Source organism: Betta splendens, chromosome 3 (genome assembly GCF_900634795.4).
Source record: "Betta splendens chromosome 3, fBetSpl5.4, whole genome shotgun sequence".
NCBI lineage: Eukaryota > Metazoa > Chordata > Actinopteri > Anabantiformes > Osphronemidae > Betta > Betta splendens.
In genome coordinates this window covers 13,629,867-13,652,176 of record NC_040883.2, presented here as the reverse complement: position 1 = coordinate 13,652,176, position 22,310 = coordinate 13,629,867, and the positions used below count along the sequence as shown (strand labels likewise).

Genomic DNA, 22,310 nt, shown 5'->3' with positions numbered 1-22,310 from the left:
TACATTAACTAAATAAATGAGGGTTGAGGAATTCTGAACTATAATATTCTCACACATGATCAAATTGCCTTAATTAATATTAAAATTAAAAGACTGAAAACAAAAATCTTCCATCCTGTAATTTGTAAAATTTCCCTAAATATTAAGCATGCCACTTTTTAGTAAAAAAAATGCCTAAACACTGATGTTCTTGATAATTATGGTGTTTTGTGGATTCTTCACCACTTCTCAGCCATCTTGTGGTTTAAACAATACCAGGTAATCTGTTGAGTAAAATCAGGAAACCTGTCAAATGTTCAACACAACTTAAAGGTTTCTGGAAAATTAGCATTATTCGTGGTTTTAGTCAGTGTGGTTACAAAGTGGAACCAGTTCATTAGACAGAGACCTAATCCACAGGTGGGCGGTGTGCTTTAATATAACCATGTTAGAAACACACAGGATCATGTGACAGTTTCAATAATGAAGTAATTTATTAACACGGACATTTTTCCATCAATCTTTAAAAAAACACAAAAGAAACAACAACAGCAACATAAAGCTGTAATTCATTTTTACCTGTATTTACATGTATACCGGAGTTACCCCAAAAATGATCTTTGTCAAAAAAAAAAAAAATCAGAACTTTGATAAAAGCAGGAAGACTTGGACGTTCTGTTGAACCTTGAGTCATTTTACTTTTTGTGCTAATTTCTTGCTTTAGACTTAAAGGCTACTTAGAGGCTATTGATGCTACAGGTGATGTTTTCACAAAGAAAACAACACTTGACATTATGAAGGTTTCTGATAGACTGGGCCTGTTAGTGCAGAGTTTCCATTGTAGAATTGGGTTCACACCACATCATACTGTAGATAGCTTAAAGTACTAACAGTAATTAACTGGGATCACACTTAATTAGAGGCAAAATGTCCCTTTAAGACAGAATTGCTTAGTTATGTCTCTAAGGCTCCTGGGCTGATCACTGCAGGTGTGGAGTCCACAGTTTGTTCAGCATGACTGAGGTGCGGTGGTGTTCAGAGTAAGGCGTCTGTGAGCACCAGTACCCTCAAATGGCTTAAGGTAACATGGAAAGTACTGGAGCGCCTGTAGCCCAGTTTCTAAACCAATTCTGTTTTTACCTAAACTGGATTAAGATAAAGTATCAAAACTAGAAACCGCCTTAATTTCGGATTCTAGAGTTCTACAAAGGCTGTGGAGTTGCATATAGCTCAGGGCTAATTTGGAACTGACTACACAATTACTAGATAGTGACGTTTCCACACGGTCTTTGGCACAAGCAGAGGCTGACGTTTCAGCTGTTTCCCTCAGATTCATCAGAATCCGGTGGCAGAGCGGCGACACCCATCCTCTGATTTATCCAGCGATGGTCGACTCCTCGCCTCTGGCTCTCCTGCTGCTCCTTGTACTGGCTCAGCAGGGTGCCCACCTGCTCCTCGTCCTTGAACGGATTGGGGCTGAAGTTGGACTGTAACCACGCTCGATACTGGAGACAGACAAGAACAAAAGACTGGTTCAGCCGCTGATTGGCCCAGGAACTAATGCACACATTCAGGCTAATATTCTAGTAAAAGGTCAACAAAACAGGAAAAACCTTTAATATGATACAGCAGAAATTCCAACGCACGTGAGTGATTAGTTGTTGTGATGTACATGATCATAAATGATGTGTAGCTTTTCAGGCTTACTAAATGAATACCCACTGGGGAAAGTGAGCTGCACCAGGGCTGGAGACATGGGAGGAGAAAAAAGCAAACAAAGAGCCTCTGAGTGAGCTCTTCTTAGGAACTGCTGTAATATTTCTCTCCAAACATTCCTCCTCACACAGTCACCTGATTCAAGGCTTTCCCCTAAACTCCTCCATACTCTCCCGTGTTGTTTCAAAGGAAAGTCTCCTCTTTAAAAACGGCTCCAGTTTTCTAATCATGGAAATTCATGGCACAAAAATGCGATTATGTCGTACATTACGTCTGTAAAAACAACCTGCACTTGACAAAACAAATGTGTTTTTTGGCAGCAGAAAAGGTTAAACCTGCAAGGCCTCGCAGCGAGAGGCACCATCTACAAACGGGGAGGACACGGAGCAAAAGTGAACCTTCCAAACTCCACTCAAAGCGTATGGGTAACCCAGCTAGTCATCAAAAGTCTCGTTATGTGTAGGTACGTTATCACGACTGAATGATTCAATAGACTCCATAGCATTGGAAATCTGTTCCAGCTCTTGCATAATGAAGGCTTTTGGTAAATTTATATACTAATAGGATGCTCCTTCAATAACAGCAGCAGGTCGAACCAAAGCACTGCTGTTTCCCCCTTTCTCAATGATTTTCAGGAATCGTGTGCTTTTTTTGTGCAATCCCTTAATTTCACGAAATACAACGAAGTGAAAGTCGCAATAAAAGTAATAATTTGGCTTCTGAAAATGACTATTGACAAAATCAAAAAAGCAAAACACTGACTCAAAGGATCAAGACAATACAAACAGTCAAAAGTCAGTATAGAGATTACGCAGCTATAGGCAAATCTGGATCGTGTGTTGTGTAAGGTTGAGCTGCGACTGTTTCATCTCGAAAAACAGAAAATGATTCTTGACAAAAGCCACAAAGTGCTTTCAAGTCTATAAACACAGACTGAAAATGAAAATAAAATAAATGCAAATGTGCAAAAAATGACGGGAGGGAAGCATCACAACCACACATTTGTCAAGTTGCAGCTCAGGTGATAAATGTGCAGTTTGATTGAATGGGTGGAGGCAGACAATGAGCACGTCACAAAATATTGGGATTTAACCGTTTTGATCAGGACTGCAGTGTTTTTGTTTCCTTGACGCCAAACTTCGCTGCAGCGTTAGCAAAGCTGCGCCTTGAGTCTTCCCACACTTTTTTGTCCGAGGCTGTTGTGGGAAAAGCGCAAATACAATAAACCATTTCCCTTTAAATCCTCAAAATCGATGCAAGATCTACAAACCATGCACATTTTTTTCAGTCATGTTATGTTGCAAGGTGCTGACAGTAATGCTAAACACGTGATGAGCAATACCAGGCTAATGCAATCCCAGCAAACCCCCCCACCCCCCACCCCGTAGTTCCCTTTCTCCAATCAATGGCTCCGACCCACTGGAATGAGTGATCACACACACAAGGTGCCCTCAAATGCCTCCAATAACCAGAAGGCTGCAGCGTGTACAGTACATGGACAGAATTGCTAATTACTGATGGATAACTGACGTTTCTGTTCGGTTTCTGGCTGCAGCAGTCGGAGAATCCCGCCTCTGCTTTTTCGTAGCGCAGAGCTGAATGTTCACTGTAAACCAAAAAGATGTGTTCGCATGCGTGAGAGAGAAGAAAAAGAACCGTTGACAGGTTCACCACGGGCTGCGTGTGAAGTGTGATGGCCACGTGCGTCACATCCTGCGGGTTCCTGCTTGTGTCTCCAAAGCCATAACAGAAGGGGTTCCACCCAGGAAAATAGCAATTGTGGATATTTACATTATCTATTTGGACTTTGAATTGCAGAAGTGCTGTAAAAAAGGTGTGGATTCCCTGTGTGTGTGTGTGTGTGTGTGTGTGTGTGTGTGTGTGTGTGTGTGTGCACGCTCACCTCCGACACTTGTCCCGTCTGATACTCCTGCAGCTGCTCCAGGAAGCCGTAGTTGGGCCCAACGAAGGAGCGAACAGCCTTGACCGCAGAGAGACAGTCCTCCCAGCTGTAGTGGGTGACGGTCATCAGGTAGGCCACCACCATGGTAGTGCTGCGGGACACGCCGGCAAGGCTAGAGCCACACGCGGTTAGCGGTTAAGAAATGCCATGAACTATCTCTAAATGAGGACTTTACCGATGGGTCCTCGTCAGCTTGTCGGACGCCCAATAACAGCGTTGGATAGAAGAACCTACCAGTGAACAAGACAGGAGCCTCCATTCAGGCGACAGTCGTGAATGAAGGTGATGCACTCCTTAAAATGCTGCAATCTGGTTAGAAAGAAACAACGGCGTTACTAAATACTGACGGAAACGCGGTGCAGCAGATAAGGAGAAATATTTGTAACCGCAACCATTGGTATTACAGCTTATCAACGTATCAATCACAAAACCTGAGTGGTGTCAAGGTGTCAAACCGTAAAACGGCACGTTTTAGGATATGAGAGCAAACACCTTGAACTGAAACTCCTACGTCACGGCCCCAACACAGAAACTGCAGCATGCTCGGATTTTGACTGTAGAAACTACATGAAAGACTCACTTTATTAGGGACAGTGGAGTCACCTGTGTGTGCTTCAGCTTGTGAAAGCAAAATTCATCAGACTGTACATTGGATTGTTCCTAATTAATCGCCAGTGAGTGTAGTTGTGATGGGTCTTTATGAACCGCTCCAGTTGTCATGTGATGAGATCTGCTCAAACGGAGAGTTTGTGGTAGACCAGAGCACAGACAGACGAGGAAGTAACTGTCCTCGTTTTGGTCAATCTGCACAACGACATCAGTTGGGAGTGCTCAACTCTTTTCCGTCTAAAAGTCATTTACTTACAGAAGGTACGTATTTATACTCGCTAAAGTAATAAATGTAAACACAGAGTCAAAAGTTAAGATTAGACAAATGTCAAAACAAATCTAATAACGCAACCTGTCCCAAAAGACAAAGCAACAGACGGTCATTTCGGTCTTTTGTGACTTGAAGACAGGGCAGTCGCTCCCCAACCATCCAACTTCACTCTCAGGAAACACTCGTGGGGCTTTGCATAATCAAGAAGTGATTGGCTGATAGCACTGTCTCCTGAGGAGCAGATGCTGGTTACTCAATGGCAGACAGAATAACAGACTGCGGCTAAAATAGATTTACGGACACTTTTCTTTTTTGCTCCTTCCTGAGATCCAAACTCCTCTTCAAATGATGTCTCCTCAGCACTTTGTTCCGTCTTCCTCGCACAGAGGTTTCCGGCCATGTTGTTAAATATGCAGAAAATTACCTTGTGACAAAGAGTTGAGGTTTTCGGAACCAGCTGAAGCAGACCGAATGTAAATGCACCAGTAACACCTACCACTTCGGTGCCACAGGGCCAGAAGTCTGCTCCTTGTGCAAATACACTGTGCATGTTGGATGCAAATGAATTTACACCTTCATGGTCAGTGCACACTGTACATTAAACCGAAGCAGACATGTCATGAGAACGTTCACCAAAAAGGGGAACATCTGGCGCCTCCTCAAACACGCTGGCGGAAAAATAATCCGACATTTGAAATTATTCCAATGGAATCTTTTGTTGAAACTGAAATCACGATCACCAGGACGTAACCAGGGTCATCGTCTGCTGCTGATCACAGAAATGTAGACATTTCTGTTGTTGATGTTTTATTTTAAGTTTTGCTGCCGTATTTTTTATTTTTATTTTGAGGGCACGTGAATCATTTTGATACAGTAGTTGTACTTCGGCAGTGCACAAATGAACCCGACTTCCTGACTTTCTTCCTGGTTGGTTGCAGTAGACTCTGCTGCCGCCCGTGCACAGGAGGGGCCGCCGGACCGGGCCACAGGGGCCCCCGGCTGCTGGCGAGTACGGTGGCGTGGCAGTTGGCCTCAGCACTCAGTCAGACCAGTGATTGTGACAGAGGGGGTTTATTAAAGCCCCGGGTGGTCGAGGCCAACAGCCAGATGTCACAGTGAGGTTTCCTTCCTCTGCTGCCTGAGGGAAGGACGCTCGATTGCAACAGTGGTGGTCAGACACCTCCAAACCAAACCAACCCAATCACAAACATCCAATACAAGCATTGGATTTTAAATCTCATGAATGTACAAGTGACTTAGTTTGTCTCCTGTCAAATTAGGGTCTCCTTTGCACCCGAGACAACATGGTTTCCAGAAGTCCAACTCAAGATCAGGCTTCAGGTAAGTGAATAAAATCGGCACATGTCGGTCCAAAAATCTTTTGGACCGACATGTACTGTGGGAGTAATTGACCTGGACTCCCAGCCTGCATTCGTTTATCATGATGCTTTTTATCTGCTACACTGAGAGCAGGTTAAATCACCCTCCATTAAAAACTTCCCCCTGCTTTTCCCTGCATCTCCTTTGATCAGTCCCCTGTTATTGCAGGCAGCCAGTTTGGCTGCAGGCGACGCACTTCCACCAGCACACACAGCTTTAACAGGAGCTCTGTTCACCTGCCATCAGGGATCTCACCACAGAGATTAACGCAACGTCTCCTGAGATCTGTCCGTGCAGGAAGCACAGCCGACCAGTAGTAGGCACCAGCACAGAAACCACGCCAGTCTCCTAATACTGCAATCAACTCTGCCTCACACGGCTGCTGTCTGCAGGACTACCCTGTAACCTGATGCTCACAAGGCAACCAGTCAGTGATGCTCCTGTGTCTAATGAAGACTCTCCACAGCTGCTGTTCAAGTCAAAGATCCGATGCAGAAATCAATACAGATGCTGAGACTAATGTGCAGCGGACGGGGTGTGTGTGTGTGTGGGGGGGGGGGTGGTTGTTGGGCTAGCTCATGCCTCTTTCAACACTGAGTCTGCCTCCTGATGACCAAGCACATATGGAACAAAATAACTCCATTTTTCGCTCTGATCTTCTTCTGCATCGCTTTTAAACATGCACAAAACCAAAAAGTACTCAATCTTACATTTTTTGCTCTTTGGTCCATTTTTCACTTGAATATCACTGTATATCTATCACTGTATCACTAATAATCACAATAAACCAACATAGCAACAACATCAACAAAAAGTCTGTTTTTTTCCAACTGTCAAAAGTCTCCATGACCGTTTGTGTTTAGCCGTCACGCCCCGGGACCACAGCGTTAAGGGTGGCAGTGTTGAAACATAATGACTCACCCCAGCTTCAGACATTCAGTGACAAACTCAACAGAACATCTAAAACCCTGCAGAGGTCGGCGTCTGTTTACTCACAGATCCTGATTCGAAGCATCGGACGCCTGAATACAAAGGTACGTGATGTCCTGCAAACACACACACACACACAAAACATCGTAACTGACACAGTCACATCTGGATGATGCGCCACAGTCATCATGATGATTGTGGTTTATACATTGCCTAAATATGTAAATATAAGAAGTGAGGTAATTTAAAAGAGAGTCTAAAAACCATAAAACACCCAGACCCTAAAAGTGAATATTACATTTTTGTCCTCATTCCTATTAAGTCTAATCTTTATTATATTACCAGCTGAACACACACCGCTCAGCATCTCAGCTAGAAGCCTCCATCCACAACTCATGACCACCCTCAGCTGGCTGATACGACGCATCACATACAAAACAGACACCAGCGCAGGAACGTCAGAGTCTCCACTCGCTTTCTACATAATTTTCACCAGAAATTATTGGTTTGATTCACAACAACTTGTCACAAAGGGCGTAAAACAAAACTAGCCACCCCGTACTTTCCACTAACCTCAAACTTAGGTCTGGCATTGTTGTACACGGACAGGATGTGGGTGATGCCATTCTTCGACAGACTTTCTCTGTTTTCTGCATCTGTGGCAAAAGTAAGACACAAAAATAATTTCCTGAACTTATTAGTGTACGTTGCACCAACTTTTATGACTGAGCTGCGTTAAAGCAACAACACCATCTTTTGGTGCCGTTAGGGCTGTGGTCACATGCTAAATTTAGCCCTTATCCTTGTGCCATCGTGTGGAGCCAGCTAAAGTTAGAAAGCTTCAAATGCCACATTATCTACACAGCGGTCATTCCCGGCAAGAGAGCAACACACTAATGACTGGTGATTCTTTAATGTCTAGTACCTTGTAACTTATTGTGTTTCGTCAACAAGGCATAAACACAAAAGATGAAAAAAATAAAGCCATTACCTATAAATAACAACAGAAGCCAGTATATTTTATCTGTATGATTTTCAATACTGTGCTGAAATAAATAGTGTGTAAGGTGAAAACATTGGATGTGATTTACTAGAAGATTAGTCATCTATTCACAGGCTTTGTATTGAATGTTAAAACTATGATCTTACCTCTAATATTCCCAAGGTAGAGTCCATCGGCAACCTGCGAAGCAGCGGTCGCAGACATGTTACATTCAGGTAATATATTTATCACAGTCCAGCTTCGAAAACCTCGGGAGTGAGCCAGATGGGATTCAAGGCTGGAGTTTTAGGAACCAAGTACCAGCGGAGGAGATTCGCTACAGCCATACAAGGCCTGAAGCACTGAAGCAAAGGGAAGGGTGATTGTCAGGATGATGTGATGAGGGGCAAACGGGACGTGGGGCTGCTCTACAAGTCTGACATTAAGAAAACGATAACGGCAAATGAGACTCCCGCTCCGTCAGCCGGGTCCCGCTTGCAAAGAGCCACCGTTGACGAACTTGACAATGAAATGTCCTCTACAGCGGCAGCTCCAAGCCAGCACCATGCTGCTTGTTCATTTCTGTGACTTCTGTGAACATCAGATCCGATTTTTCAGTGCCATTACTTTTTCTTCGGACGGTCCATGAAACGAAATCTGCTGCAGTGAGCATTTAGGACGAGCCTCCTCAAAAGGTCAAGAGTCAGAGTGAGCAGCGTGGGTCTGATTTAGTGCTTTGTTGCTTTGGGCTCAGCACCACAGTTCAACCAGGACATCTGGGTCAAGGCGCGTCCAGCCTCGTCCGTATCTGCCGTAACACAAGTCTCCGCAGATGTAGCCAGACAATAAAACACTTCATGCACCCAGTGCTGTCCACGTGACAAAAGACAGTGCTGCACTCTGAAACCGGTTCACACCTCAACGTCACCAGACCTCAGCCTAAAGCAGGAAATGCACGTCTTGTTTACACATTACCGGAACTGTTCTAAATAAACGGCTCTGATTTGGTTTGTCCACATCCCGTCATCGCATTGCAACAGTGTAGCACAGAGCAAAGGCGTCGATGTTTAGTAACCAAGGCAACCAGGCCGAACTTTGTGGGTTAAATACAGAAATAGCCACAATAATAAGGCAAAGAGCGGAACCACAGCCTACCTTATTCATTTCATTGCCCATGTTGAACGCCGACCGCGCTGCGACACCAACGTGTTCCGCTGCTGCGACGTGTTTACATGTGCTTCGGCTTGTCTTAAACGCGCTGCGCTTCCGCCGCCATGCCGCCAACGCTGTTTACTCGGCTTCAGCCCCGTCTGGGCGCCAACAGCTGGACTGTTTTGACGTGAAACAGCGACGGGTCCATCCGGTAAGTGACGTCACAGCACGGCGCCGTCAGCTGTACTTTTCCGAGGCGCGAGGCACGCGCAGGCGGACTGCAGATTCACGCGCAAGGACCCGGACATGATTTTAGAACAAGTTGGTTTTTAGCAGCACGGCAGCAGCTGGACGCAACACTCTGGTCACACTCATTATTAATGGTTTAAATTAGCAACGTGTCCATTTACCTAAAGCTTCATGCCCAACCAGCAAAATATTAAGTAGTTGCACATGCAGAACTAATTATTTTAGCAAAATGTAATACAACTATGCTTTACTAAAGTGTTCTGGACTCCCTCCTGTGTTTATGTTCACACAGGGATCCCAAAAAACACGCTATCTAGTGTCCTTATATAAAAACATGAGCTGCATAAAAACACACTTGAGACAGTAGCTGTATCGTTTTAACAATTTTATTAATTTACACAATGACCTTAAGAGGAAGGGTTCTTCCAAAATGCACAAACTGAGGTATTGTGGACAATGGATAAACAGAAATATATGCATTCTTGTATCTTTGAGACGGTCTGCCTTTGTTTTCAAGTACAGTATTGGTCATGGTCCTCCAGGTCTTTTACTTCTTCCACTGCTTGTTTTCATAATCCCACTTGGAAGCGATGCCCTCTATTGGGTTCATCCTCATGTCCAGCATCCTCTGCAGCTCCCTCTCTTTGTACTCGGGTTCAAATGTGTGTGGGACCGGTCCAAACACTGCAAAGAAGGCAACATGTCAAGCCACCAGCCTATTACAATAATTAGTACAATCAAACTAACCTAATATCTTAACTATTCTGTGTTCCTCTGTGACAGGCAGGTCTCCATCAAATATAATAGCTATTTGTCTCATACTTACCATACTTTCTCTGCCAAAGAAAAAACAGGCCAGTGAAACCAAAGAAAAAAAACGCCGCTCCAAGCACAGTCTTCCACTCAGGTGACCTATAATTCATCTCAGCATAGCTCTGCTTGAAGCTGATGCGGTACACTAAGCAATGGAAACACACAAAGTTAAGTGATCACATTTTATGAATGTAAGTGACTTAAACACAAATACTACTAACCAAAAAAATACATCACTATAATATTTTTGACCATTAGTGAAAAAAGTGTAGAAGTCCTACATGCAAGCTTCTCATCATTAGACAGTGCGGCCCAGGAGCCCTTCTCCTTCTCCTTCAGAGACTTCTGTTCTGCACTCAGATTCTGCACAAAGCGAACTTCAGGGAGAGGGATGTCAGGGCTGTCATGATAGGCAGGGAGAGTATAGTCCTCAACCTTGGCAACCCCTGCGAGAGAAAAAAAGCAAACAGAAAACAAAACATTTGCTCATCACCTCATTTTTGCCAACAACTTTCAAATTCATTCAAGTCAACCTTATCTAAATTGACGTGTCTTCCAAATTCAGGATCTTTTACTGTTTTGTGACACATAAATATTGATATTTAATTGAAAGTAACTGTTGATTACTGTAATTATCCCAAATGGTTAGACTTTAAATGTTGTATATTGTTTGTACTTTTCCTAAGTAACTAGTTTACTGTCCTGGTCTGTACACCAGAGTCCATGGAGGTGGTGGTGGACAGAAAGATGTTGGTCAAACTAATATCCATCATTGAGAACCCCTCCCACCCCCTGCACCACACTGTAGAGGCTCTTGAGCAGCTCCTTCAGCACCAGACTGTTACACCCACAGTGCAGGAAGGAGCGCTGCCGCAGGTCATTCCTTCCCACAGCCATCAGACTCTACAGTGCATCATTGTGTAACCACACCTTGAATTCTTCTGTTGTGTCTGTGCAGTGCCTCCACCATTTCATCAAATCATTGTTTTTGACGGTGAATTTTGTGAATATTTTTTGTAATTACTGCTGATGTTACCCCACTCTTGCACAATTTATTACTGACTCCTGTTTAAATATTAATGTAAGGATAGGCATTACTTAGTACAAATATTACTGTTTGTTGCTTTTCATCCTGTAAATTGCTGCTAAAACACAAATGTCACCATTGTGGGATCAGTCAAGACGTATCCTATCCTTAAATTTAAGTTAAATCAAAGTATTAGTTTAAATTCCAAATAATTTGAGGTTTCATGCTTTTACTTAACAGGTGTCTGTCAGTCATTAAGTGTCAAGTAGAAATCACATTTACAAGGTGACAAGTCTTTGCCCCACCTTTAACAGGCTGCCATGTGTACATAGCTAAGTTGTCACGTAGTAGTGGAGGAAGTGTGTTGCTATGAAACCAGTTTTAAAATGCACTCATTAATACTTTGTTTTCAAAGCCATGCTGAAAGCAGACTTGATGCACTTGCAATAAGTAAACATCCTGTGGCTATATGGATATCATTACATTTTATAAAGATTTCATTTCAGAGGTTTATAATTCAGAAAACCAGATTAAGCTGTGCAGCAAAAATAACCACCCATATCGGTGTACAGAAGTGGCTATAAAAAAAGCACGAACTTCTATTGTTATGGATGCCAGAAATTCAAGTACCCCAGGTCATATCATGTGTCACATACCGTGTCCTCCACGTACGCAAACAGATGTGGAGATGGCACGTTTGCCAATGAGGCTAAAGGCTCTGGTGGCTAGCATTCTGTAAAATAGGTCATACAGTAAACAACAGTCATTAATTAAATTTGCATACAAAACTAAACTATTTTTAAAAAAGCAATTTTATAAATTATGTACATTATTTTAATCTAACGGCAAACATTTCAAACTATCATGAGAACATACTGTTAAATAACTAGCAAAACAATTTTAAATTTTTTTTACTTATGCATTTATTAGGCAAAACTGTTCACGCAATGCAATGTCTCGTATTACCTGCCAAATTTTAAACAACGACATCTTGCAAATTGCCGATACAAACAAGCATTTATTTACATATGCATTAACAGTTGATTCACAGTCTTTACCAAAGGTCTACCATAAACCCGCAATGCTAAGCTAACGGTAGCATTAGCTACAAACACAAGGTCATGTCAGCTAGAAAAACATAATCACAAAAATACTACTTTTTTAGGATAGCATTACACAATTTAGCAGTAAACCACTAACCAACAATGCTTTTGTGGAACACACATGGAGCACAATGGCATTTACTGCGAGTGCAGCACATTGTGTATCCGTATGATGCTAGTCGCTAATGACGGTGAGCCGGTAGGCTAGCCACGATAAGCTCCGACAAAGTCACTGCACCGGCTTGAGTAGTACAGCTATAACTGTCGACACATACATCGCATTTTAAAAACGTAAAGGTGTAACGTGTGAAACGGTATTTCTATTTAGTGTGAGTTCGTCTGTAAATAAAGCAACGCGACCTACTTTCTTCTCCTTGCTCCCGTCCGCCGATGGTCCTTAAGGAAGTATGATTGAAACTGTAAGCGGAAATACGTACGTTTGGAGGTCAAATGAAGCGGGACCGCTACGACGCGCAAGTCGTGAGTCACGTGGCTGACGAAAGTAGCCGACGGCGCTCGAAGACAAAGTGTTAGTGGGTGTGCATCAATTTTCGGCTATAGTCGTTTTGTCACGTAGCCAAACCTATTGCTCGTCGCAGCGGTCCTTCGAGAGTACCACGCGCATGACCCCTGAGCTCCGTTGAGTAACCAGCGGAAGATGAATGGCGTTACGATAGTGCCACACTTTACGGCACGACCGGTGCTGCAAAAACGACTGGGAAGGTGGAAGTAAGATTAGCTTCTGTGGCTAAATTTGAGACACCGATTAATTTATCGTTCCCCTTAAATACAGTGGCGATTTTGTTGCTTGTAAAGTTTACATGTACTCGCTTGAAGATTTACCAACTGCGTGCCCAGTCAGTAAGCTGACAGCTGAGGTGGATGCTACTTTTCCCCGGGCATGAGAAGCAACGCCAGCTAGCAGGCAGCGGTCCCTCCTCAGCGTGTAGCCGCTCAGCAGCTTTAGCTGAGTCTGTCTTCTTTAGTGACTCTGACGGTTGCCTCGAAAATGCCCATTCAACTGACCAGCCAGGCGTACTGTAAAATGATTTTACACGCTGCCAAGTATCCGCACTGCGCCGTGAATGGGTTGCTGGTGGCGGAGAAACCCAAGGAGAAGAAGCGAGAGAGCCACACTGAGCCCGTGCTGTGCGTGGACTGTGTTCCCCTGTTCCACGGGACGCTGGCCCTGGCACCGATGCTCGAAGTGGCTTTAACTCTGGTAAGTAGCCGGTGTTTGCACCTGTACTGAATCATAATGACGGTAGCTTTTGCATCTGTGCTAAGTATGTGGCTTAAGTGTTTTACTAGCTTTCCGTAGTTTGCAGTGCTGCTGAGCAGTACTGTGTTACACTAACAGGTGGTTTTATTACTGACCCCCCCCCCCCCTCCTCCTCCCGGACCCCTGGGAGCAGATCTGGATTACATTTCTTGTAGCTATGTGAACTTAAGTTAGAAGCAGAGTATTTTTTGCCTCCTGTTGAAATTAATTATGCTCTGACATCTGCTGTCCTTTTCCCTTTTTGCTGGTTCAACAACGGTCTCCATCTCAGATTGATACTTGGTGTAAGGAAAATAAGTATATCATTGTTGGATATTATCAAGCCAACGAACGCACTAAAGATTCAAGGTACGGACAGCTGCACTGACACATCCAGGAAACTCAAACTCCCCTTATGTGCTAAGCTTTCCTCTCTCCTGCAGACCCAACCAAGTTGCAGAAAAAGTGGCTGCCAGGATTTTAGAGAACTTCAGTGAAGCAACAATTGTTATGGTAATAATAAAGTATTAAGACATTTTATGTGGTCAGATTCATCCACATCACAGTGAGTTGGACTCTCGCTATGATCTGTAATTGTCTTTTATTCCTCAGGTGGACAACAGCAAATTATCTATAAGCTGCTACGAGCCCATCGTACTTCTCTATGATCATCTTGAAAACAAGTGGAAGAACAGAGAAGTGACTTCGTAAGAGCTTATTCACTGTGACCCTTGCGCAATATTAACTTGTGCTGACATTGCACATTGTCTGGTTATGTTTTGGCCAAAATGAATGTCTCTTCTTCAGGGACTGCTTTGAGGACTGGAGCGAAGCACAGAAGATCACGTCTGCTTTGTTGGAGAGCAGGTCCTATGAGAGCTTGATTGACTTTGACAATCATTTGGATGATCTAAGGAACGACTGGACCAACCCTGTGATCAACAAGTCCGTCCTGGACCTGTGCTAACCCGCCGAGTCAGGAGTGCAGGGGACAGACAGATATTGCTGCCATCACAGCACGCATGACGCTACGTATCACGTAGCACAGGAGAACATGAACACATATGCTGAAGGCTCCTGAAGAGATGGGACCTTGCAGAGCCCTAACCTGGCCAAAATTTCCTAAGGGCAAGCGTTACATGTCCACTGTTGGCACGTGTCCACCTTTACAAGGTGATTCTGAGGTGAATGCAACTTAAATATGTCAGTCTCTGCTGTGGTTTTGTGTTTATTCATAGTTGTGTGCATAAATTAAAATAAAGTCTAGACTATTTTTCCCTCCTTAGATTTTACAGACAGGAGCCATACACGGATTGAGTGAAACAATTCTGATCTATAGGTGATAATTGCACTAATGTGGTATAATAATTAGTCCTTATTTAAAAAATTAACTGTTTAAGCTCTAAATACATGCAAAAGATATTTTAGACACGCTCATAAAGACAGCTGTCATAGAGATGCAGGATGTTTTGGTTTTCCTTCCATTTGTCAGTCTGATGCTAAGCAGAGTAGTTCAGTAGATGCACAAGCAATATCAAAAGGACGACTTATTCGAGAGGTTTGACCTGTTTTGGCTTCTTATACTGGTTCATTGGCTCCTAAACTAATTGTTACTTTAGTTATTTTTAATTGACAATACTTAAATTACAGGAATTTATTTAGTTTTATGTTTAATTGGGTAACGTAATGCCTAACTGACTGTTTAAAACCATTTAATATGTGAACGTTTTAAGTGTATGTGAGAATGCTGATCTAGCATTTTGATTTACCCTGCAAATGATCAGTAGTTATTTAACTGGGTAGACATAATATTTTTAGAGACAATTAATGAGTTGAATGTACAATGTAGACAACTTAAAATCACTCAAGACTCGTGCTTTGGTAAATGTTTTTGCTAGATACCTTTCGCAGAGAGGTTAACTAAAGAGCTTGAAAATAACCTCGTATCAGTTCCAGAGCTGCAGCTTTTGTTTGAGTTTTATTTTACTTTTGTATGTTGATTAAAAAATGGATTGTATGTTTTAGGGTCAGTGGCAAAGCTCTTCCGATAAAGAATATTATAATTAACAATTTCTTACATCAATTTGCATGACAGAGTTTGTAATAAAAACCTTGCCTGTATCTACCATTTAAGTAGATCTAAGGAAAAAATAAGTTTTTTTCTTTATTAACCCAATAGAAAATTACATTGCTGCTTTAGTCATGTCAAATCAGTTAAACACACCTGTAACTTCAGGCGTTGATGTATCCCAGTCTAAAGCTGTAATTTCCTGCTGCGCTCGTACCAGGAAGTGGTGAATCACGCTGCATGTTCTTATGATAACCAGGAAACGATGCAGTGTTTTCAAGCATTTTTTTATGTTTGTCAAGCACCCTGGAACTCCCGTATATGTCGGATATCATATGCAACACCTCACATAATCTGCCATAGACTTTGCGGTGACGAATTTCAAAGGATTTTCTGCAACCTGTAGAACCCAGATGAAAGTTGGTTGAAGTTACAGTCATCTTTAATCATATCTATTTGGGTCTGTGTGTGGCCTTCAGGATTCATCATTCACAAATATTTGCACTGTCCCCTTGTAAGAATAAACCTTTTATTCATGTAACCAAGCTGCAGTTAATTACTTTTATGGGTATTGTTGCTTTAGACTCTGAAAGCCAATAAAAATAGAACAAAACTAAAACAGCATAATGCTGTTATTATAAGATATCATATTTAAATCTAAATCAGGTCATATATTTACATATTAAAGAGATGTACAATCTGAACCATTTTCTATTTATTATAAAGATAATCACATGACTTGTATTTTTTTGCTAACTTGTATGAAACAATCTAATTATAGTAAATATAAAAGTATAGTAAAATCTGCAACATATAAACTAACTATAAACATAGATCTAATTTCAACACTTACACAATAGAATGTAGTTTTTATAATAGTAAGTAACTGACATTTTTTACTGTACATCTTAACTGAAAAATTTGGACACTGTAAAATGGCTTTTGCTATTTTTTTTTATTTGAAAGTAATTTAGTTTTTTTTTTCTTTTTGTAATCTAAAGGATGTAAAGTGTTCTGGTGATTGGTGGCACGCGGAGAGGTTTTGGTGCACTATTACGGCAGATGGCGGTAGTGCAACTTTAAGGATGCAAGCCGCCGTAAAACACCAAAGAAGAAGAAGCTGGTGAAGTAGCGGGTGGGGGACGTAAAAAAAACAGACAGTATTGTCATAGCCACGATGTTGCGGAAGTGCTAGTATACAGCTGTAAAACCTCCGATTCAGTGAAGACTGAACGACACCAGACGTGGGAATTACAGTTACTCAAATAAGACATTCAAGAGTAGAACACGTCACGGTTCTCACTGTGTAAAATCACATTTGGTCGCTTTGGTGACGACGCTGTCTTATCCTTGATTACTTCACCCTATGACGTAACATATAGCGCGGGAAAACGAAACAACAGCCAGCTATGGACCCGTCCGAGGTGGAGTTTCTTGCCGAAAAGGAGACGGTGAAGATAATTCCAAACTTCAGTTTGGACAAGATCTATCTGATCGGGGTGAGTGGCTCCGTTGGGTTTACTGCAGCGTGATTACGCGTGTTCTTGAAGCTAGCGAGCTGTTGTTTCCATCTGCCAACGTTGACGTTGTTGGCGGCTACATAGCACCACGTTACACCCACTCACAGCGTGGATGCTGCGATGTCTTACACGCCTCGCATTCGTGTCCTCAGGGCGACCTGGGTCCCTTCAACCCCGGGCTGCCGGTGGACGTGCCCCTGTGGCTGGCTCTCAACCTGAAACAGCGGCAGAAATGCAGAATTATTCCTCCGGAGTGGATGGATGTCGGTAATGTACTGACCGTTCATGCAGCGGTTAAGAGATGAAACACTTAATTTACCCGAGGTGTGGCAACAGCTGTTGACGTATTTAAAAATATAAATGCAGCAAAATTATCGCCTGGGACCATTTATGCATGAAACAAGTTTTGATTAAGACTACTGTTGTTCTTTAAAACTCTAGACGAAATTTGTGAAAACGCAGGACAACAAAAAACATTTCTATTTATGAATGCGCGCGAACATCAGGAAGTCAAAGTGATAATTTGTTCTTTTGGGGACCTGCTTATTGCTGACTGGGTTCAGAGAAACTAGAGGAGATGCGTGAGCTGGAGAGGAAGGAGGAGGCCTTCACGCCCGTCCCCAGTCCTTTTTACATGGAGCTGACCAAGCTGCTGCTTAACCAGTAAGTAATGGAATGACGTGTGCTTTTCATGCACATACAGTGTGTGAAACTGCTCTCTGATCATCTGCATTTGTCTTTTTTTTTTTTATAGCGCATCTGACAACATTCCTAAAGCAGACGAGATCAGAACACTGGTCAAAGACGTCTGGGACACACGCATTGCCAAGCTGCGCCTCTCTGCAGACAGCTTCATCAGTCAACAGGAGGCTCATGCCAAGGTGATCTGACCACAATAAGAGGTTACATAGCAGTTACATGATGGATGAGTTGGAAATAAATCCATCATGTATTTAAGTGGAGACCGTGAATATAGTGTTTCTAGCTTCTTGAATGTGCTCTGCCGTGACCATCAGTGCTACATGAATATCTGCATGTGGTGAGCACGTGTCCCTTTTCTGACATTAGAGGAATATTAGTTTTTTTTTGCTCTCAATTGAGTCTCTGTGTTGGAAAACAAGGTGTGAAGTTTGCAACATGTTGTTTCCCCACTGATGACTTTTTACAAGTTTGCATCTTGAAAACTGAATAAGTCCCACATCTGACTTTGCTCCTTTTGTTCTAAAGCTGGACAACCTGACTCTAATGGAGATCAACACCATACGGGAGTTTCTTCTTGACTCTCTCAACTGCATGTACAAACTACGTTCCAATCTTCAGCCTGGTTCCAGTAAAGGACAATACGTGGACTTCTGATCCACAAGAGCAAGGCCAGATGAACAGGTTGGACTAACAAAAGATGTTTTCAAAGACCACCAAGAGAGAACAACGTTTTTTTACTGAGCGAAAAGGCTGAGTATAGGGTCTATATGTCGTAGCAGTGAGGTCAACATTAATTTGTACATATTTAAGGCTGTTTAAGCTTTAGCTGTATATTATCTGAAATACATCAATATTTAATTTCATTCATGTTGTACATCATTCAAAGTAGTTTAAAGCACCAATTTGTGTTTCAATATGTAACAAAATAGATGTACTTGTATCTCTAGGGTATACAGACATACTGTTTTCTTTTTTTCAATACAAAATATTCAAGAATACACAATAGAGTAATAAAGCCATGATACTGAATGTGTTGATCCACAACTTGATGAGATTAAATTTAATGGTATAAAGTTCTGCCTCTTGTCTTTTAAGTATTTGCACAGATGATTTCAGAGCTCAGTGTCAAACACCGAGCCTCCTGCTCATACCATGTAGAAAGTCAGGGCGCATTAAAAATGATTTCACCAAACATTGAAGAGCATGAGCCAAACATTCTGCAGTGAATCAGGGTGGGGGTGCGATGAGGGGCTACCTCTTTTGTTTGCTGTGAGTGAAACCTGTCTTTGGGGATTGGCCCATCTGATTTAGTCTTTGGCCACACTGTGCATGGTGCTTCTCTAAGTCTGAGGCCTTGGTTCTCGACCGGAAATGGTGGTTTGTTTGTGCGTTCTGGGCATGTCCCACTGGTAGGAGCCTCCGGGGAACATCCAGGACACGCTGGAGAGACTATTTTTCTCGTCTGGTCTGAGAGCGCCTTGAGATCCCACTGGAGAAGGTGTCCAGGGAGAGGGAAGTCTGGAGCTCTCTGCTTAGACTGCTGCCCTCGTAACCCGGCCCTGGAAACGCAGCTGAAAATGGATGGGTGGGTGGTTTGGGTCACCATTTTGGGTCACTTACTACTTGGTTTCTTCTTACCACTCACTGTAGTGGGTAAGCCTCTTCCATCAAGGCCAGGCTTTTCAGGCATGCTACTTGTTAAACTGGCAAACAGCACAAATAAAACTGACCATAGTATGCTATGTTTTCCAAAAATAGGCTGGAGCTCCTCTTACAGCCAGGTCCCTCACTGGGCCTTGTCTGGGTAGACAGCTGGAGAGGGGGTTCCTTTTGTCTTAATAAAGAACCTCATCAAAAACACCTGAATATAGTATATTGTCCATAATTTGCCATAGTATAGTATACAGTCAAAAAATGCCCATAGTGAAAAAGTGTCATAATATTAAAATGTTTTCATCACATATTGTACATAGCCATGATAACAGTATTGGTTAGAAGGTTATGCTTATATTAATTATTATTAATGTTGTATTTTAAATTACTTTTTTCTCATGAGCTAATATAAACAATGTACGAATAATTTAAAGATCGTTGTGGTAATAACTCCATCAATGAATGTACTCCTAACTGGGATGCCAGCATTAAGAACCAAGAGCCAATTACAACCGTCGTGCAAATTAATAAAAACGATCTTTTTACTTGATAATTAACAGACATTGATTGATATAACATTTTTGAAATTTTATTTTTTGTCTGGAAATCACAGCCATATATTCATAAATACCTAATTACTACATTCAACAAAGAATATATTACATTACAATGAATTCAAACAAGTACATTTTTAAAAACAGGATTTCACAGCATCTAGACATCCTCCACTGAGTAATGGGGCTATTGCATGGGCGTGCGTGGGTTGGACACCAGGAGGCTGACTAAGTGGGCTCAACTGAACTGAACCTTCCTCCCCAGCTTCTTGGCTCAGCTCCCTCGTGAACTGAGGCTCGTGGCTCTCTTCTCTGTAAAGGATTCTCTGAACTAACCTAGGCTGATGTTAACTGATACGAGGAGATGGACTCTTTTGATTCGTAAGGTGTAGGATGCACGGTTGACACTTGGATGTAAAGTCCCTGATCGCCCTGTACTGTGTAGAATATCCATCATGTGGACTACAACTCATTCATATGCTCCCAAATCCTTGAGGCACTTGTACTGTATGCAAGGGGCAGTTGTGCTTCAGTCCACAATTGAATTTCTGAATATTTGGTTAAATCACTAAATTGATTCATTGTAAAATGTAATTGTTATCATAACCCTACATTGTTGAAATGCCAACCTACGCGTTGTAAACTGTCTTTGGAGTCTGGAGCTGCATTTAAAACCCTACTGGGGAAAGAGTTTCAGTGTGGACAGTCGCAGACGGGCAGTAAACAAACATGAGACCAGGTGAAGTTCTGGTTTTATTTGAACTAGGAAATGCCCAGTTTGAATCAACGTATCGGCTTTCTATTATAAAACATTGGCATGATGGAGGGGGAGCTTTAAACCGAGCAAACACAGGAAGGACGTGGACAATGGCCGTTCTGGTTTGGCTACACATCTGAAACGCAGTGTAGTCTGACTCCAACACTTTGGCACGGCGTTCCTCTCACGGAGGCGGACGAGGCCTTCATCTTATAAGGCGTGTTAAACAACTGTAAGGTCTAATTGTAGGATCCGTTTGATTCACCGACTGCTTAAGAGACTCTTCATGTCTTCAAAGTAATCAAGTCAAGTTAGCAAACTTAAAAAGAAAAAAGAAAAGTCACTGTGGATCTCAATCATTTCCTGCATGAATATCACAAGCTTTCTTCTAGTCAGACCAGCAGCTGTACAGCTGTTGAAACGGGCTTTAAAGACGTGTCGCTGTGAACGAATGAGGTGAGAGGACAAGAGCCGTGTCCCGGGACCTCTGAGCTCAGACGCCGGATGACGTGGCTGCGATGGGGGCTTAGCTGCGAGGTGCCGGCAGAGAGCAGGGCGGTGGAGCGGTCTGCTCCCGCTCGGGTTTCATGTCTCAAAAGGAGCTGTTCTGGCCAGCAGCAGTACAAACACTAAAAGCAAGGCTTTCTTTTCCAACCCAAAAAAGCATAAACATATAAAAATGGCAGGCTTCTCTTTTAAAAGAACAATGATTAAAGTAATAAAAACATACAAAATTCTTTAAGTCTTCATATTATATACAATACAAGGCTGAAGCACCTTTTAAAATTTTATTTCTCAAATTTTCTATTTCGAAATTAAACATTTCCTTAATTCTTTCCAAAAAATGTGCATTTTCTAAGTTCTTCCCTAAACTCAGCAGTTCTTTGTTGTAACACAGTACCACCAGGTAGTTCTTCAGCTTTTACTCGTAAGTGCATTTCCAGGTCAACGCTCGCGTGGCCCCTGTGATCAGATCAGTCCCGATTGGCCCGAAGCTGCTGTTTGGAGATGGGGAGGATTGAAGTCTCTCGTGGACGCCCCACGCGGGGCAGCTGCTCCCTCATTGGCAGGATTGTCTGTGGAGCTGTGGCGGTGAGGGACGCGGGGACTGCGTGAGGAGCGGGCGAACGCGTGAGTGGATCTTCAGGTGCTCCTGCTCCGTGCGTTCACTGATGTCACGCTTGGCTACGTTGGCACGCGTTAGTGGCTTACGGCACAGTCTCTGGCTGGCCACAATCCAAAGACTGCCTGTCCTTCACTGAATGGTCCTGCCTTCTGTGCGTTCATTAAGTTATCTCATGTAGCCAGCCATATTCTCCTCCCAGGAGCCATGTGGAACAGGCCGTGAAAAATAATTTCTGGGTTTCTGTCTCGAAGGGGAGGTGGCCAGGGGCCGTCGGGTGAGGTCATTAGGGTCACCTGGGAGGGTAGCCCTTGTAATGGCCGCCTCTCGGCCAGTGCGTCGGCGGCAGCGTCAGACACTTCCTGAAGTGCTCCAGCTCTGCCTGGATCTTCTCCCGTTCCACTGCCAGCTTCTGTCTCTGGGACATCAGCTCCTGCACAAGAAAGGAGAGTTGAGATTAACGGGGAACAACAGAAAGCAGACCTGACAGTGGGTAAT

The 22,310-nt window shown here is 42.9% G+C and overlaps 5 protein-coding genes across 7 annotated transcripts in view; 2 read left to right on the top strand and 3 right to left on the bottom strand.

Moving 5' to 3' along the window:
* Positions 1-448: 448 nt before the first annotated feature.
* Positions 449-9,201, bottom strand: dusp22a (dual specificity phosphatase 22a). Of its 3 annotated transcripts, XM_029143741.3 has the most exons (7): positions 8,986-9,200; positions 7,998-8,031; positions 7,422-7,504; positions 6,915-6,964; positions 3,893-3,967; positions 3,599-3,770; positions 449-1,484 (listed from the first exon to the last, which is right to left on the bottom strand). In XM_029143741.3, exons 1-7 carry the CDS (start codon positions 9,004-9,006, stop codon positions 1,293-1,295), a joined length of 627 nt encoding a protein of 208 aa, XP_028999574.1. In that variant the 5' UTR covers positions 9,007-9,200; the 3' UTR covers positions 449-1,292. The 3 variants fall into 3 exon arrangements, with proteins under 3 accessions (XP_028999574.1, XP_028999575.1, XP_040925898.1); XM_029143742.3 differs by lacking the exon at positions 6,915-6,964 and having other exon boundaries at positions 8,986-9,201; XM_041069964.2 differs by lacking the exons at positions 6,915-6,964; positions 7,998-8,031 and having other exon boundaries at positions 8,986-9,201.
* Positions 9,202-9,601: 400 nt separating this feature from the next.
* On the bottom strand, positions 9,602-12,674 carry LOC114851887 (cytochrome c oxidase subunit 4 isoform 1, mitochondrial). Its single transcript, XM_029143745.3, has 5 exons — positions 12,539-12,674; positions 11,728-11,804; positions 10,326-10,490; positions 10,058-10,189; positions 9,602-9,915 (listed from the first exon to the last, which is right to left on the bottom strand). Exons 2-5 carry the CDS (start codon positions 11,801-11,803, stop codon positions 9,779-9,781), a joined length of 510 nt encoding a protein of 169 aa, XP_028999578.1. The 5' UTR covers position 11,804; positions 12,539-12,674; the 3' UTR covers positions 9,602-9,778.
* A 160-nt stretch (positions 12,675-12,834) lies between these two features.
* On the top strand, positions 12,835-16,044 carry emc8 (ER membrane protein complex subunit 8). Its single transcript, XM_029143743.3, has 5 exons — positions 12,835-13,396; positions 13,728-13,804; positions 13,879-13,948; positions 14,048-14,142; positions 14,243-16,044. The coding sequence occupies exons 1-5, from the start codon at positions 13,184-13,186 to the stop codon at positions 14,400-14,402; spliced, it is 615 nt and encodes a 204-aa protein (XP_028999576.1). The 5' UTR covers positions 12,835-13,183; the 3' UTR covers positions 14,403-16,044.
* A 468-nt stretch (positions 16,045-16,512) lies between these two features.
* On the top strand, positions 16,513-18,798 carry gins2 (GINS complex subunit 2). Its single transcript, XM_029143744.3, has 5 exons — positions 16,513-17,002; positions 17,176-17,290; positions 17,587-17,686; positions 17,778-17,904; positions 18,251-18,798. The coding sequence occupies exons 1-5, from the start codon at positions 16,913-16,915 to the stop codon at positions 18,377-18,379; spliced, it is 561 nt and encodes a 186-aa protein (XP_028999577.1). The 5' UTR covers positions 16,513-16,912; the 3' UTR covers positions 18,380-18,798.
* A 1,147-nt stretch (positions 18,799-19,945) lies between these two features.
* Positions 19,946-22,310, bottom strand: part of gse1b (Gse1 coiled-coil protein b) — a 141,959-nt gene continuing 139,594 nt past the window's right edge. The window contains exon 17 of the mRNA XM_029145220.3: positions 19,946-22,245. Within this exon, the coding sequence (XP_029001053.1) occupies positions 22,105-22,245 (141 nt within the window). The 3' untranslated portion in view covers positions 19,946-22,104. The remainder of the gene's footprint in view (positions 22,246-22,310) is intronic.

Bases quoted from the DNA above. Each gene is read 5' to 3' on its own strand.
- dusp22a (XM_029143741.3), bottom strand. From the start codon at position 9,006: ATGGGCAATGAAATGAATAAG. The intron at 7,505-7,997 runs GTAAGATCATAG...CTTTTGCCACAG, and splicing joins CTACCTTGGGAATATTAGAG to ATGCAGAAAACAGAGAAAGT. The intron at 3,968-6,914 runs GTGAGTAAACAG...CTTTCTAACCAG, and splicing joins GATGCTTCGAATCAGGATCT to ATTGCAGCATTTTAAGGAGT.
- LOC114851887 (XM_029143745.3), bottom strand. From the start codon at position 11,803: ATGCTAGCCACCAGAGCCTTTAGCCTCATTGGCAAACGTGCCATCTCC. The intron at 10,491-11,727 runs GTATGTGACACA...TTTCTCTCGCAG, and splicing joins TTGCGTACGTGGAGGACACG to GGGTTGCCAAGGTTGAGGAC. The intron at 10,190-10,325 runs GTAGGACTTCTA...TCCATTGCTTAG, and splicing joins TAATGATGAGAAGCTTGCAT to TGTACCGCATCAGCTTCAAG.
- emc8 (XM_029143743.3), top strand. From the start codon at position 13,184: ATGCCCATTCAACTGACCAGCCAGGCGTACTGTAAAATGATTTTACAC. The intron at 13,397-13,727 runs GTAAGTAGCCGG...TCTCCATCTCAG, and splicing joins TCGAAGTGGCTTTAACTCTG to ATTGATACTTGGTGTAAGGA. The intron at 14,143-14,242 runs GTAAGAGCTTAT...TCTCTTCTTCAG, and splicing joins AAGAACAGAGAAGTGACTTC to GGACTGCTTTGAGGACTGGA.
- gins2 (XM_029143744.3), top strand. From the start codon at position 16,913: ATGGACCCGTCCGAGGTGGAGTTTCTTGCCGAAAAGGAGACGGTGAAG. The intron at 17,291-17,586 runs GTAATGTACTGA...GACTGGGTTCAG, and splicing joins TCCGGAGTGGATGGATGTCG to AGAAACTAGAGGAGATGCGT. The intron at 17,905-18,250 runs GTGATCTGACCA...TTTGTTCTAAAG, and splicing joins AACAGGAGGCTCATGCCAAG to CTGGACAACCTGACTCTAAT.